We start from the raw sequence: 15,681 nt of genomic DNA on the forward strand, positions 1-15,681 counted from the left end.
TTAATATATATTAAATATATAATGAATAGATTTCATACATTGTAAATGTATATTAAATGTTTAATTTTTAAATATATATTATATATTTGCATATCAATCTTATTCAAAAAATAATATATTCTAAATATTTGAAATATTTTTAATATTTTGTTTGATCTTCAACTGTTCAACTTTTTGTTTCTGATAGGAAATGTACAACAGAGTATTTAAAAGGAGTAAATTTCCACCAAAAACTCAAGTTTTTAGTTTAATCTCAGAAATTTTCTAGAAAAAAAATTTGGAAATTTCTGAGCTCCAAAAATGGCAAAAACAAAAAAACAAAACTGAGAAGTTTCTACATTAATTTGACATTTTCTAGAAAAAACATGGACATTTTTCTGAGCTTATGAAGTCGAATATGGAGAAAGAGTAAGACTAAAAATCAGGGAGAGGATTGGGAAGTTGACTCTAGCAGTACGGACAGATGAGATTTAAAGTGGAGCACCAAAAGCAAAGGTGACAACATTTAGTTTCTCTTTGGGATAAATAAAACATTTTGTAATTGATTTTGCTGAAGAAGAATCTGTCCAGAATGCATTTAAGAACAATATTAGTTTTTTGTTGTTTCTGTTTAAAAACAAACAAACAAAAACTTTATATATTTTCTCAGTGGAAGATTTTCTCTAATCTCTTACATGTAAATATCTACAGAGTTTGATCTGAACCAGTTATCTCCAATTTTCTGGATTTTGTTTGTCAAAGTGAAGCTTGAATAAAGAGTAATTTATTTCCTAAATGTTTACGCTGCTGTTGCAGTTTGTCTCATTAAACTTTGTGCTGGTACTTCTAGGTTTACAGACGGTGAGAAAACAGCGCTAGCCTCTCCAAACCAAACTGATTAAAGGTCCTGCTTTCCTAGAACTGGGACAGAAAACATTTCAAGTGCTCCAAACGGGCCGCTGCCTGTGCTTGTTAAATTGACTTTTTATTTTTGTTCTTTTCATGTTTCCTCCTGAGTGACCTGCAGAGACATTTCTGTTGAGATTCTTGTTACGTCAAGAAAAAGGGGGGGGGGAAACCCCACTTCCTTTTTAGACTTAAAATGTTCTTTAGAAACTTTACAGTGAATTTACAACTGCATGTTGAATTGATTTAGATTCAAGCAAACTCAAACATTTAGGGAAGAACCTTAAGGAGACGGTGTTGTTAGTTTTGCTGTGCGTTGCCAGATGCAGCAGATGTGTTGCCCCCAGCAGGAAAATGACTAATACAGATGAAAAACACGCTTCAGTTCAGTTTCTTCTGACTGTAAAGAAAACCTCCAGGGATGAAATGTAGACAATAAAGTGATATTAAAGAGATGTTATGATTTTACATTCAAGAAATTACACTTGTATAGCTAAACGTTTGGTCTGCTGGTTTTATTCAAAATATTAAGAAATCTGATCTTTGTGGTGATAAAATACTGTTAAGTGTCAGTTAAAAATGTTCATGTTTATAAAACACTCCACACCAAAGCAATACAAGAAAAGTTGGAAAGAAGTTTGAGTTATGTTTCTATGATGGCAGCAGCAATTCACTAATTTTCAACTCCCAATTATTTGTGAAAAATTAATCTATTTGCAATTTTTTGTATAGGATATATGAAATATTTTAAAGTAAATCTGCTGCTCATAAATCTGAAATATGGGGTGGCATTTTGAAAACGGGGATTCTTCAGTTTCCTTGAAACTGATGAGCTGAGAGAGTGAAAATAAGGAAGACTATGCATGTAGTTTGTGTGCATTTACTTATTAGGTTATATTTGGTGGTGTGAAGTATTTACCTATAACTGATAACCAGCAAATTAATTAGAAGCTCAGAGAATGAATCTGATTAAAAAGGAATGAAATAAAACTGAACTAAACTAGGAATGAACTGTTAAAACAAAAATTAAAAGGATCCACGATTAGTTGTAACAATAGACAGAGCTCTCTGTCTGCTCCGGTTCGGTAACAGCTGTTTAGGGTCCGGTGTCCCAATTCAGACATAACGGGCCGGCAGGAGTGCCGTCGGTACTGCTGGCTGCAGAGCTCCGTTAGTGTTTAACCGAGCTTCCAGCAGTCAGTCTGATGTTTCTCCCAGCGTTTTTTGCTTCGGCACCAAGGGGTTTAGGTGGTTTGTGGATACAAATTGTTGGCAGGGCATTTATTTTTACCTCGTTAAGGTAACGATCACCTGTTGGAGCCTTCGTCAGTTTTGCTCTTAGAAATGGCTTGGTCTTCTGGAGAGAAATGTTGAGGGGAAAATGTTTGGAATTCGGAAGTTGTTTGGCTCCGGCTCTCTCCCACTGCACTTTTCTTTGTGTGTGTGTGTGGGGGGGACGTGATCCAGTTTTGTTTTTTGTTTTACATACACCCAACAGTGACACCATGTGGCATCCTCTAAAATTACACCAGCCAAACACAATATGATAAAACAACTTCTCGGCTCTAAAGTTAGCCTTCCTGTGTTTACTCTGTAGATTCCAGTAAGGTGAAAAAATGGCGACCTCCTTGGGTGAAATATATAACAAAAGATGTAATTATGAGTTTTAGCGCATCACAAACAGCAACTTTTTAGTTTTAGTTAATATTTAGGCCAAAATGCTCAACTATTCTTGGATCACTTTAAGGTTTGGAAAGTGATTTGTTTATTCCCAGAGTTAAAGTAAAACCTAGATTTTAGTGTTGAGACATTATAACTGAGTAAATTGTTAATATTTAGTATCTGAATTTGGTGGTTCGCCCAGGGGCCAAACGGGCTCGGACCGCCTCTGCCTGAAAGCTTCTTACATGAACGCATGAGCTGAACCTTCCCATCTGCAGTAATTATGCAACACGAGGTGGGAAAAGGCGGGCTACCTACTCACGATGTAATGATGATGATAACCACATACAGCCGTCGTTTATCCTCCACCACACCTGCAGCGCGCAGCGTCAGGACTGAGGCGCGCGGCAGCTGCGGCTGCACCGCTTTACTTTGACTGCGCTGATCGGATGATGATGGTGATGATGATGACATTAAACTCTCTGGATCTGGGGAGTCCAGTCGGGTATTTGGCGTCTGATTCGTTTTAATTGAACCCACACACGTGCGCGCGTGCTTGTCTGCCCCCCGCCCCCTCCTCCTCACTCAGGCGCGCGCACATCGCCAATAATCAACCTGCGCTGCTGCACAGGAGCATCCCGGCTGTCGGTCGGCGGTCCCTCTCTGCCTTCCCGCTGGATGTTTGCGCAGAGAGCCGCCGCTCTTCATCACCTCTGAACTTGGAAGCGCTCCGGTTCCGACACCATGGCGCTTTATGGGTGACGGATCCTTTCGGGTTTATTTGGGAAAGTTGCGCTGCGTCATGGACCAACAGCGCAAACTTTAAGAGCTTTTTTCCTTCTTCTGATGAGAGAGTTATTTCACAATGAAGGCAGGTGAATCACCCGCGGCGCTCCTCAAGTAGACTGGGCTGGGAAAGGCGACACGGAGGGAGTCGTGCTGCATGCGGAGGACCGGGGAACTGGACCGATGAGACAACATGGGTAAGTGGAGGGAAAAGGGGTTTTGGAAAACATTTTCCTTCATATTCTGAAGAAATCCACGTATTTATCCGCGGTGTGAGCAGCGATTCTGTCTGGATGCGTTTCCTACTAAATCCTTTTCAGGGACACATTTGGAATAAATAAATAAAAATCTGGAATCAGTGGCTGTGCACAGTGAGTCAGAGCCGGTCTGTCATTGCTAATAAAGCTGCTGTGACAAGTTTATTAACACCGCCTGAACCTGACCTTAAAACGGTCAAAATGTAGAGATGTGACTGGCTAATTACGTCCCCCCGTCCTGCTATCCCTCCCGTTTCTCCCTCCAGAGCCCTGACATGTTTTGACTCAACCCCATGCCCCCCCTCTTCTTCTTCTTCCTCCTCTTCCTCCTGACAGCTCTGGGCACCTACAATCTCATCCCACACTGCCTATCACCTCCTCCATTTTACTGACTGGCTGCTCCAGAGCTAAATTCACCGCTCAACCCCGCAAACCCACACGCATCGCTTCTGCGCGTCTCTGGTTTTGGGCTCAGCTGCTCCAATTTTTATTTCATTTTTTTATTTTTTTCTGTTCTCTGTGCATTTTGAGGCTCATCAGTTGAGCTGCTTGGGAAATAATTAAACGATGCCGAGCAGCTTCAGAGGCATTTTCTCTTTTTTTAAAAGCAACTTTCTACATAAAACAAACTGTTAGATCCAATCCCAAACTTTCATTGCCATAGTTTTCATTTGGATGCAGTGTTTTTGAGTAGAAATTACGCAAGTTTAGGACTTGAAATGCAATGGAATGTCATATTTATTTATTATTTTTTTAAACAACTTTTCATGTTCAGGCTTGCTTTTAAAAAAATACACACAAAAAAACCCCACACTGAACAAAGGAGAAAAAAAAAATGAGCTCTGTGTGTAAGATGCATCTTATATATTAGCTGACATTTTTTCTTAAAAGAAATGTATTTCTTAAAAAAGTAAGAATTTTTTCTTAACACTTAAGAAAAAAATAAGAATTTTTTTCTTAAACTATTTTCAAAGAAAAAAATTTTTTTCTTCAAAACTTTCGTTTTTTTATTTCTAAAGTTTTAAGAAAAAAATGTTCTTAAAATTTTTTTCTTAAGTTCTGCACTTCACCACTTTTGACAAAGTCTCTAATTCAAATCTTTCCTGCTCCAATTCTGACCAGCATTCTGACTTTTCTGTAATCAAGCTTCGGCTTTCTGTTTTCTACCAGAAACGCCAACTCTTCAGTTTGTTTCATGCTTGAATTATGGAGGAAAAACATCCAATGTTTGGAGATAACTTTTTCTACAATTATGTTTTGTTCTGAAACGGGGCAAAAATATAAACTGTGATCTTCTGACTCCCTGGTCAAAACGTCTCTGCTAGCTGTGTTTCCCACATGGATTCTCTGGGCTGCTGATTGATATTCCAATCCATCATGTCTTCTTTTGTCAATAAAACATTCTGGTTTCTGTTACGAGTAATAGAAAATGCAGTTTTCAAGATGGGGCTGTAGTATATGCTACATAATCATGTTTATGGAAGCACATAATTATTTTTCACTTGTAACTATAATGGAACGTTTGATTTATAGTCTATTTGTCGTCTTTTGAAAACTTGTATGTTTCCGGCTTCTAAGATATTTGATCTCTAAATTGGGGAAATGCCAAGCAAATTTTAAAATGTACTTGCTCAAAATAATTTGGGAATTCAAAAAAGAGAGAAAAATTAAAATAATTTTACTATTTATACTTAGTAAAACAATGGAAGTACAGCACATTTACAGCTGACGGCTCGTAAAAACACTTCAGCATTTCTCTTCTACACCTTTCACACCGAAGCTCCAAAGTTACGGCATTTTATTTTTTGGAAAATCCTGCAGTATGATGGAGAATTTTCTATATATTCACCCTGACATGAAATATATGAAAAAACTATCAAAGTTTGCAGCACTGAACTAATAGGATAAGCAACGCAGACGCTCTCTCTGTGATCGTGAAGAGTCGGTACATTTCACCTCCTGAACTCTTGAACTGACAGCATTCTTAATAAATTAAGCTAATCAATATTTGAATTTCCTGGGGCTCTGATGGAGAATTAAACCTTTAACCTCAATTAGTCGGTCAATAATTACTTGAAAACCAAAGCCAAGTCAGTAATTGGAAGTGCTAGCATGCTAACACTGCAGCATGCTAACAAGTAGCCTTGTTGATAAACAAGCTAAAACTGGATACAGGTATAAATTCTTGCAGTAACTTTTCTGTACCACAATTCTTAAGCAAACTGAGATTTACTTATTAGATATATATTACAGAATATAAACCATATGAACCTTACAAATAGGACATAAAACACAATAAACGAGAATAGCTAGCAAGCTAGCTAGCTCTCTGTTGACTCTAAGTTTCTAATCAAAATGTTTAGACTGAATTTGTTGCCATAATAAAGTAGTTAAACAATTATTGCACATTACTATGACAAATTCATATGCAGCACTTTAATTAAATTACAGTAATGGGTTGTGTTTAATAGCACAGATCTACATCATCTAGACTGTTTATAGCACCGCTAGAAAAGAATAGAAAATCAATCTGCATGCGTCCCACTCATTTCTTCATGGATTTCTAATTCTGCAGATTCCTCCTGTTTCAACTCCAGCTGATTCAAATTAGAAGTAATATAAAGATAAAAAATAAATGAATCTGGCTGATTTGAATTAGACTAATAGTCTTTAAGAATCCATGCAACCCACACATCTGTGCAGAACTGTGGCATTTCCCCAAGTAATAAGCAGCTTGGTGCAGCTAATGAGCAGATACTGATACACTTTTAATTATGTCACCACAATTATCCAAAATAAGTGCCTACATTTGTCTTGGGTGTGATATTATTTTTACCGTGGTTATTTTTCTTTTTTCCTTAAATGGACATGAACAAAGAATCCCTAACAATTCAAGAGAACTGATTCATTTTTATCTTTACAGCATGTTTTTCCTGTTTAACGTAAAATCTGCCGTCCTTCCAGGTTATAATAAATCTATTAATACTTGTGGTTTGACTTAAAAAGTAACTATACTCAAAACAATCAACATGAGTGAGTTGCAGTTGCGGTTACTGAAAAAATAACTGTTTAAATTTCCAAAAAGAGATTTGCTTGAAATGCTTCCTTTCATTGTCGATGCTTTATAAATGTTTTTAAATGTCAGTAAAGGGCCTGTATTAGGATTTCAGTAATGCAACTCGCTCAAAAGATGAAAATATTGAGTTAAAAAAATCGCTAAAACACGATAATTTTTTGGGGAAAAGAAAATTTGTCTTCTGTTTTCACAATTTACAAATTTTTGCATAACATTTGGTGGCTAATAATTATCCAGTTGGATTATTCTCAGTGTTTAGAATCAATGCAATATATAGAAGTACTTTATGATTTTCAAAATAAAAGTCTCAAACATAGATTCAGTGTGTTGAAGTCTTTACTTTCATAACTCGTCAATATAATTCAGAAATATTTTAGTGCATCTATTTTGATTCCTGAAACAACTTTTAAAATTAATTTTAATTAAATTTGTAGTACGGCAGCTACGCCTCAGGGGAAGAATGTTTAATTACTACGTGCTTGTAAAAGATTTGTGCTGATTTTATTTCACAAATGTAGAAAAGTTAGTAAAATAGTTGTCAGCTGAAGTGTATGATGGATTATTTTACACATCAAAGTACTAGTTAAAGAAATTATCAAATTTTATATAAATTAGAAATTCAAGATGCTTTTAGAAAAGTTTTATTTTGGACACCTGACCATATAAATGAAACTTATTTTGAGTTTTTCTATTTATTCTAATTTTTGGATGTGACATTTTCTTTGTTCTTTAAAAGGATAACATTATTCATAATTGTGGTTTGTTTGTACTGTCTTTTGAATAAATTGTTGCCACTTGTTTCTTAGATATATACATATTTTTTAGATAATTTATTTCCTTTTAACTCTTCCTCCAGTTTCTTTTTAAAGTCCATTTGGCAGTAAACGCAAGTTACATGAAATAAAGAAATAAGTGTAGATTTTGGTTTTTTCTTGGGATTTGTTTCTTTATTCATCTTTCACTTTTCATAGTTTAATATACATCTATATATATTAAACATTAATTGCCCATTCAGGACATGATTGTTTAGTGAACATAGAAAACTTTGATTTTGTGAAAAACCTTGACAAACATTGTTTGTCAATGTTTGAAATATTGACAAACAACCCAACTTTTCATGACTATTTTAATTACAATGTGAATAAGTATTTATATTTTCAAAGAAAGCTGATTAAAAAGTACCAGAAACAAAAAAAGTGTCACAGAGAGTTCTCTCACTTTGTTTTTGTATGGCTCATAATTGAATGATCACAGTAATTGCATGGCAATCAAAAAAAACAATACAAGTTTAATTTCAAAACTAGTCAACAGCAATGCAGAAGCATCTTTTTTTTCTTGGTCTTCATCAATGGCTGCCAAGCGTGGATGCATAACAGCCCGGGAGTGATGAATGCGAATCACCTACTTGTATCCTAATCCGTGGAATTTATATTCATTCCTGCCTCCCACAATAACAAACAACACAAAGAAGCCACATTTCCAGCAGCACACACACACACACACACCAGCACAGGCATAAATAAAACAAGAGCTGCACAGTGGCCTGATGGTCTCCAGTCTGATGGAGCATGCTAATCTTCTGTGGTGGAACTGCTTCAGCAGGAGCAACAAGGCAATTAGGCACAAATAATGTCCCATTTGTTCAATAATCCGTCAGCTTCTTCCATCAGGCTGAAACAATAATTATCCCACTGAGTACTTATAGCCCCCCCCACTCCCCCTCCATAAAAAATAAAACATAAACTTGAAAATCTTTTAAAATAAGTGGCATGTTTTCATTTTCTTTCCCCAACTTAAAGATTATAATGGGCTGCCTGCGGCGTAAACAATTACTAGAACTGGCCCATTATGCGGCGAAGATCACCTATCTGCTCATAATGGCGGATTTAATTAGCATGTAGGCGCAGATTTAGGCGACAAAACAACAATGAAATGGTTACTGTGGTCCCCGGGCGCCCCCTGGTGGTCTCCCAGGTACTGCATGTAAACGACCGTTTATTTACCGTGACGTCAGCTCAAAGTGCGTCGCTACAGCTAGCTTACCAAAGGATTGTGTTAATAATAATAATAATAATGGAAAACTGGCTTAATGTTTCAAAAGAAATCTGCAGATATCGGTGGAAAGAAAACAACAGGATTACTTATTAGGGGCATCAAACTCTGTTTCTTTTTGGGTCTTTTCAAAAATCTGAATGCTCTTAAAGGGCCAGTTGTGTCAGAATCTAATGATAAAACCATTAAACTGTTAAAACATCATTAACTATCTGCTTTTTCAGCATTAAATAAGTGTTTTCTTTTTAAATTAAATATTCATCCAGGATTTTCATTGTTTTTGTAGTTTTTTTGCTATCGAAATCACACATTTTGTGATGCCTCTTCAGTAATATTTATAAGGAAGTTTTTACGATATTTGCACTAATGCATGACATTAAATGTGAGTTTTTAATAATTGATCACGGACTTTAACGCGACATCAGGTAAGGATGAGGCAGCAATCAGTTAAACCCAATGTGTTTGATCAGTTTCAAGACAAATTAGCAGTGAAAATCATAAAAAATGTGGGGATCTGTTGATTTTATGTGAAATTTGTGTATTTGTGAAAAACTGGAAGGACTAATTGATATAATTTGGAGTTTAGAGGGCCACATGAAAAGCTATGGTGGGCCAGATCTGGCCCCCGGGCCTCGAGTTTGACACGTGACTTATAGGATGTTTTGAACGGCTCCATGAACAGTTAGTGAGAAGTGCTCTTTGTTTTTTATGACTTTGCTTAGATGTTATTTAATTAAAATGATTAAATTAAACACAATTGATAGAAATGGGTGGATTAGTTTTATATTTAATGGTACAGAAGATGATTTTATGTTTCTGCTAAAGCAACTCAAGTCTGTTTTTCTTTAATTTGGTAGAAAAGAACAGCATCTTTTTTATTCCCATGTTTGCCATCATTGGAAAGCTGAGAGTCCACACTTTCAGAATCTGTAATTAACTCAAAATGCCCAAGCAGCGCCATTCTGCTAATTAAAATGAACAAAGGAAACAAGAGACTAATATTTTCATTCATAGTTTCAGGTTAGCTGAAAACGGTTCAACCCATCAATGGGGAATAATTTCATAAACGAGTTGAATATTTCCAGCCATTTTCTGCTGATGTATAGTGATTTATTCACTCCATCACAGCCCACTCACGACTCTGAGCTGTCGTATCGCAGAGAATATCACTTTTGATTTGTTCTCAGTGCATCTCGGGGTCACTGGTTTGAATTTCTCTCTTTCTTTTCCCTCCTGTTGTGCAGCATGTGTAGTTTCTCCTTGATATGTTGAAAGTCTGTGACTCTCAAACCTGAAACAGTCTGAAGATGAGCAGCGCGGTGCGAGAGACGTGATGTTTTCACAGTCTGCGTTTGGTTGCCATGGTTTCATACCTTTGACCACCACCAGCCTAATCAATGGGAAAGACAATTTATCGGTGTGTGGGGAAATTGCTCAGTGATTATTTACACCAAGAATAAGATGGGAGTCAACAGGTTTGACTACAAAGTCTGGAAAAGTCTGGAATTGGATTTCAGGATTTAATGTTTGGATAAAATATTTAAATTTTCAGACTTTATTCTCCATCCCATTGTCTAAATGCTGTTCTTCTTTACTCTATTCATTCATCCCTTCTTTCATTCTATTCTTCCTCAATTATGTTATTGATTTTTTTTTTTATTCCTTTTTCACGCCCTTGTCTTTTTCCCCCTTTTCCTTTCTGTCCTTTCTTGTATACGCTTTCCTTTCTGGTCTTTTTTCATGTTTCCTTCCATCATTTTATCCATCTTTTTAATCTGTCTATCTTGGTTTCACCTTGTTTCTTTTTTCCTTCTTTCCTTCCTTCCTTCTGTCTTTGCTTTTCTGTCCTGTCCTTTTTTTCTCTGAAAGACAGGACAGAAAGACAGACTTTATCTCTTTTCATGTTTGTGTCTTTCCTCTTTTCTGTCTTTGCCACTTTTTTCCTGTTTCTTGTTTTTCCAGCCCAGGTTATAAATATCTGGTGTAAATGACAAAATGAACTTAAAGGAGCAAGAAGCCTGGAAAAGTGAATCTTTAAATGCTAAATTCCTGATGCTAAACTAAGTAAATGTAACGGAAGCAGTTTTTAAATTTGAACTTGGTGAATGTGTATCAACATTTTAACAGTACAAATTCCCTGAAGTATAACCGTATTGCAACATATCCACTCTGAAAGGGCAGGAGAGCAAAAAAAACAAGTTTATTTTTTACTCTTTAAACTGATGAGCGTTTAATTAGATAACAACTGACTTCCAGTTTCCCAGAGATAAATCACGACAGATGCTTATTTCTCTCCTCAAAGTGGAAAAGACAAAGGACAGACCGTTCTAGTAAATGTTTGTTGATCTTTATAAGTCAGGAAATGGCTGAATGAAAATCCTGTAGATCCTCCAATCAATCAGCCAAAGATTGAAACTGGACATTTTTCCCCAAACGCATCAAATCAAAGAACTCCCACGATTTTCAGCAGCAGCAGCAGCGATTTCTTTATCTTCTGAAAGAAAGTGGCTTAAAGAGAGATGAAGGTCAGTGATTATGCTTTAAATTATAAAGCAGGGATGATGTCGTGATTCTTTCATTCGTTTTCCATTGAATTAAAAACTACATCCAACAAGTGACCTGCAGCATATTCTGTTTTACGTTACTGTCCTTGGAAAAAAAACCTAAACATTGAAATGATTAGATCAGACTTCAAACGGTGACAAAATCAAACAAACCCCTATGTGGAGTACGACAACAATCAGAAAATCTGAAATATTGCAAATGATGTGGACTGCATTTCATTAGCTATTGATGAATCCAGATGTCAGATGCTGCTCATTTTCTCTCAAAGAAGTGAGGAGTTGCTGGGCGAGATGCACAAGAGGAGAGAATGTCAAACATATCGGTGTCTCTCATATATATAGATCACTTTCAATCCACCAACAGGGCAGTCACATTAATATATTTCTGAGGAAAACATGTAACGTTACAAAACAATGCAAAAAATTATGATAATGGAAATGCACGATATATACGGTAGAGATCTGCAGTCTACCGGTAACCGTGGTAACGCTGGTTGACGTAATCGGCCGGCATCAAAACGGAGGAAGCAGGAGGCAACATGGCTAATGGCGCTAAAAAAGTTTGTTAAAAAGGCAGGTGCAAAAATGTAAATTATCTGGACCTGGTTTGGGTTTAACCCCCTGCGGTCTGAGCATGATGCTCAAGAAGAGTTTGGCAGATGTCACGGTCAGACAGCGGGGAAGTGAAGGGAAAAGCGCATGTGGGATCGGTGCGACTCGCACCAGGAGGCGAGTAAAGCTGGCTAAGTCCAATGGATCCGGTCTCTTAACCCTTCAGCGGTGTTAACGCGGTGCTCAGGAGAAGCGCAGCAGATGTCACGGTAGGGGGGAAGTGAAGGGAAAAGCGCACGCAGGATCGGTGCGATTAATACCGGGACCCGCGTAAAGCTGACTGATGGATCTGGTCTCCGTTTGTCTGTGGCAGCTGTTTCTGTTTAAGAACGTTGCATTTTTTTTTTACTGAAACCATCAAATTTACTAATTTGGATCAGAGTAATGGGCAGTGATTCCAAAGACCCCTCCATGCTTTTTATTAAAGAAAACAGGCTTATTTTCTGTGCCCTGATCTTTTTGTGAAAGTGAACACGTTTGTATATTCTGTGTTGAGGACGGTGCTTCCTTTCTGAGTTATTTTGAGGAACTAATCTGGAAGTTTACTCTCCAGAGTGAGAGCCACATGCCCATCACTTCCAGCAGCCATCTGCAATGGGAATGCAGCTAAGAAATGTGCCACTTAATGACTTTAAGAGAAAATAAGGCCACTGACGCCTTGCTGACTTTGAGTGAACACATTCGTTCAAAAAGAACTTCACCCATCTTCCAAGATGTCAGCTCCTCTGCCTCAGCAGATGATCTCCTGCTCATATTGATCAGCTCGTCACCTCTCGGTGTGGTCCAGAGGAAAAGGCAGTGAGATGTGCGGCGTTATTGGTCTGTGAAGAGGTTCAGCTGTCTCTTCCTGACTGCTCCGGTTTGGATGTTAAGGGCTGTGGGAGTAAAAGTTGAAGACATTCATGGTACGTTGAACTGCAGGGACTCGACGCACAAAGATGTTTCTTTTAAAGAGGCAACAAACCATCCAGATGTCATTCCTTTGAATAGTGTTGACACTTTTGGTGTTAGAAAGACGGAAGATAATTGAAATAAACTTGTTGCAGTCTGGGCAGGCGTGAAGAAAAATGTTCCCAGCGAGGGTTGCGGTCCCTTGCGGTTCACGCATGAGCAAAGGACTCAAAAGGTGGATAATTGAACAACTCCTCCACGTAGTTTGTGCTTACTGTTGGGTTTAGAGGTCAGAGCAGAGTTAGAGCTTGAATTATTTCACCTCAAAGTTGAGAAAGTAAGAAGAAAGGCCCTATAATCATAATATTCCTCTGAAGGAGGGAACTGCTACTTCTATAGAAACGTCTTATGACTCATTTCTGCAGTGACTTTTTATAATTGCTGCACTTCAAGACCAATATGGAAAACTACTGGAGACAATCACTACAGTAATTATAAAGCTTAGTAGTAGATGATTTATTTAACCTCATGAATAAAGTGACATGTATTGATCATACTTCCTTTATTTCACAGGTTACAGCCACAAACATTCATATTTACTGAATTTTTGCTTGATGAAAAACAAATGGCACAGAATACTAAACTGGATGAATAAGGAACTTATTTTTACTATTTAATTATTTTTATAAATAAGACTGAAATGTGAGGCATTAATTTTTAGTCAGACCTAGTTAGTTGTATAATCACCTTTAAGCTGCAATACCAGCGTTTTATTTTAGGGTATGTCTCTTCTAAACATGATCAAGTTCTGTTAAAATTCAAAAAGAGGATTGGTAAATATTCAAGTCTTGTAACAAAATCTCAATTGGCTTCAGATTTGGACTCTTTCAACTGCGAACCTGATGTCTTGTGCTTAATTGACCAGCTTTCTTTTCCTTGCTACAGGAAAACATCTTGCTGCCTCCACCATGTGTTGCAATAAATATTGTGTGTTTAATAGGAAGTGCAATGTTAGTTTTCCACAATTTGGACAATTAGCTCAACTTCAAATGCAGTAACTTTGTTGTTTTTCTAGATTTTTGCTATGTCTCCTTTATTGCTTGTGTCAAATTCTTCTAATTTGTGTTTAATGACCATTGGATAATTTCTCACCTTTTCAAGACAGATAATCAAACATTTAAGCTTGATTTTCAGTAAAATACAACATTTATTGTAACACAGAATATTTTCCAGAAAATACTGATTAAAACAAAAGTTTTGTTTTAAATAAATCCTTTAACAGCCTAAATCCTTTGAGGAATATGTCTCGACAGTTTCAGCTTTATGTATCTGGCTCCTCTAATTTTAGCTAACCATCCTAGTTAGCCAAAAAAAATAATAATTTGAGTTTATGTGCTTCATAATTCAGCATAAACAAGTATAATTTAATAAAATCCACATACTAAAAATTAATAAACTGCACAAAATATAGCATTTTCTTACATGGCTGCTAGCTGTGCTGCAGCTAACTAATGTTGGCTAACACTTAAGTTTGCTAAAAAAAAGGTTTAGATCTAGCAGAAAAGCAAAAATTACTCTTCTGTTTAGTTGCTTCATTCTTCACCACAAACAAGAGGGACTCGACATACTAAATATTAGTAAACGGCACAAAACATAGATAAGAATTTGCTAGCGTAGCAGCTAGCTGTGCTACAATACTAATGTTGGCTAACACTTAAGTTTGCTAAAAAAGAAGTATAGATGAAACAGAAACATGACAATTCCTCCTGGTGTATTATATAAAACTATACACAAATAATTTAGAACAGATATTGTTACTTTGAGAAATAGTTTTAAGGTAAAATGGACTTTCTAAATTTAGCAGTTTTAATAGGTGGTTATCCTTTAAGTTTCATACCAGTAGTGTATTTTGACACTTTCTCAAAGCATTACATCAACATAACAATTTATTACAGCTTGTATGGCTGTATATTTACACATTTAAAGCTGAGATTTTCTGCAGTTTCGCATGTCTGATGGCATTTTTCAGCTTCTGGCTTCTTAAGTTGGGATTTGGATGAATATACTTGAACAAATTTGCTTATGTTCCTGAATATTTATGAGGTTTTAAGTCACCGCATTATCACTCAGGCCATATGGCAGAGGGAAAACTAAAGGCACATGACCAGAATGGGCAGGCTGAAGCATCTGTGAAAAGTAAAGTTTATTAGCAGATTTAGCTTTTTATTTTTAATTTATGACTTTCCCTAAACTGTGGGTGTTTTCTCCAGTGAGCAACTTTTACAGACGCACAAAAATACCTGGCTAAAGCAGACAGGGGGACCCACATCTACAGATATATTCCCTTTTGTTCTTTATACATGTGGTAATTAGAATAATGCGGCTCCTATAAATAGCCAGCAGTTATCTTTTCCTAGTGAAATGTCATCTGAATTGTCATTTTATCACAAAACCTGCTGATGTAAAATTAACATGTAAATCAAGGATTGGTTTTAGACACAAACCTGGTAAATGCTGCCAGGATTTGTCTACTAAAGTGCCAGATGTTCCTCATGAAAATTTAACCTTTAATCATTTAATTATGGTGCCTTTTTAAAGTGAACTCTCTTTCTGCTGAAAATGTGAGCCTTGGAGGACTGAAATTCATGCTGTGCTTGTTGCTGACCATGAATGTGTTTTGCATTCTCAAAAGTTTATGTAAATTGGGGAAAATACCAAGTTGTTTATTTACAAAACTGAAACCAGGGTCAAATTTTTTACATTTAAAATTTCTTCTGACAAAGTAGTTATTTTATCGATTTGGGTTTATGCGAAAAATAAATCTCATCCTCTGGTGTCTGGAGGATATTAGTTGGTTTGATTTTACTCTAAACTGATTGCAGTTTGGAACCATCGC

General features: G+C 36.6%; 1 protein-coding gene across 2 annotated transcripts in view; it reads left to right on the top strand.

The window, feature by feature from the left end:
• The first annotated feature begins 2,868 nt into the window (after positions 1 to 2,868).
• Positions 2,869 to 15,681, top strand: part of LOC103144560 (leucine-rich repeat transmembrane neuronal protein 4-like) — a 73,913-nt gene continuing 61,100 nt past the window's right edge. Inside the window, exon 1 of one of the 2 annotated variants that reach the window (XR_001663291.1) lies at positions 2,869 to 3,530. Coding sequence is in view for 1 of the 2 variants with exons in the window: in XM_007561606.2 (XP_007561668.1) it covers positions 3,527 to 3,530 (4 nt within the window). In the remaining variant the exon portion in view is untranslated. The remainder of the gene's footprint in view (positions 3,531 to 15,681) is intronic. The other variant, XM_007561606.2, reaches the window with a different exon arrangement.

The sequence above is a fragment of the Poecilia formosa genome, unplaced genomic scaffold (assembly GCF_000485575.1).
Source record: "Poecilia formosa unplaced genomic scaffold, Poecilia_formosa-5.1.2 Scaffold129, whole genome shotgun sequence".
NCBI classification, from domain to species: Eukaryota; Metazoa; Chordata; class Actinopteri; order Cyprinodontiformes; family Poeciliidae; genus Poecilia; species Poecilia formosa.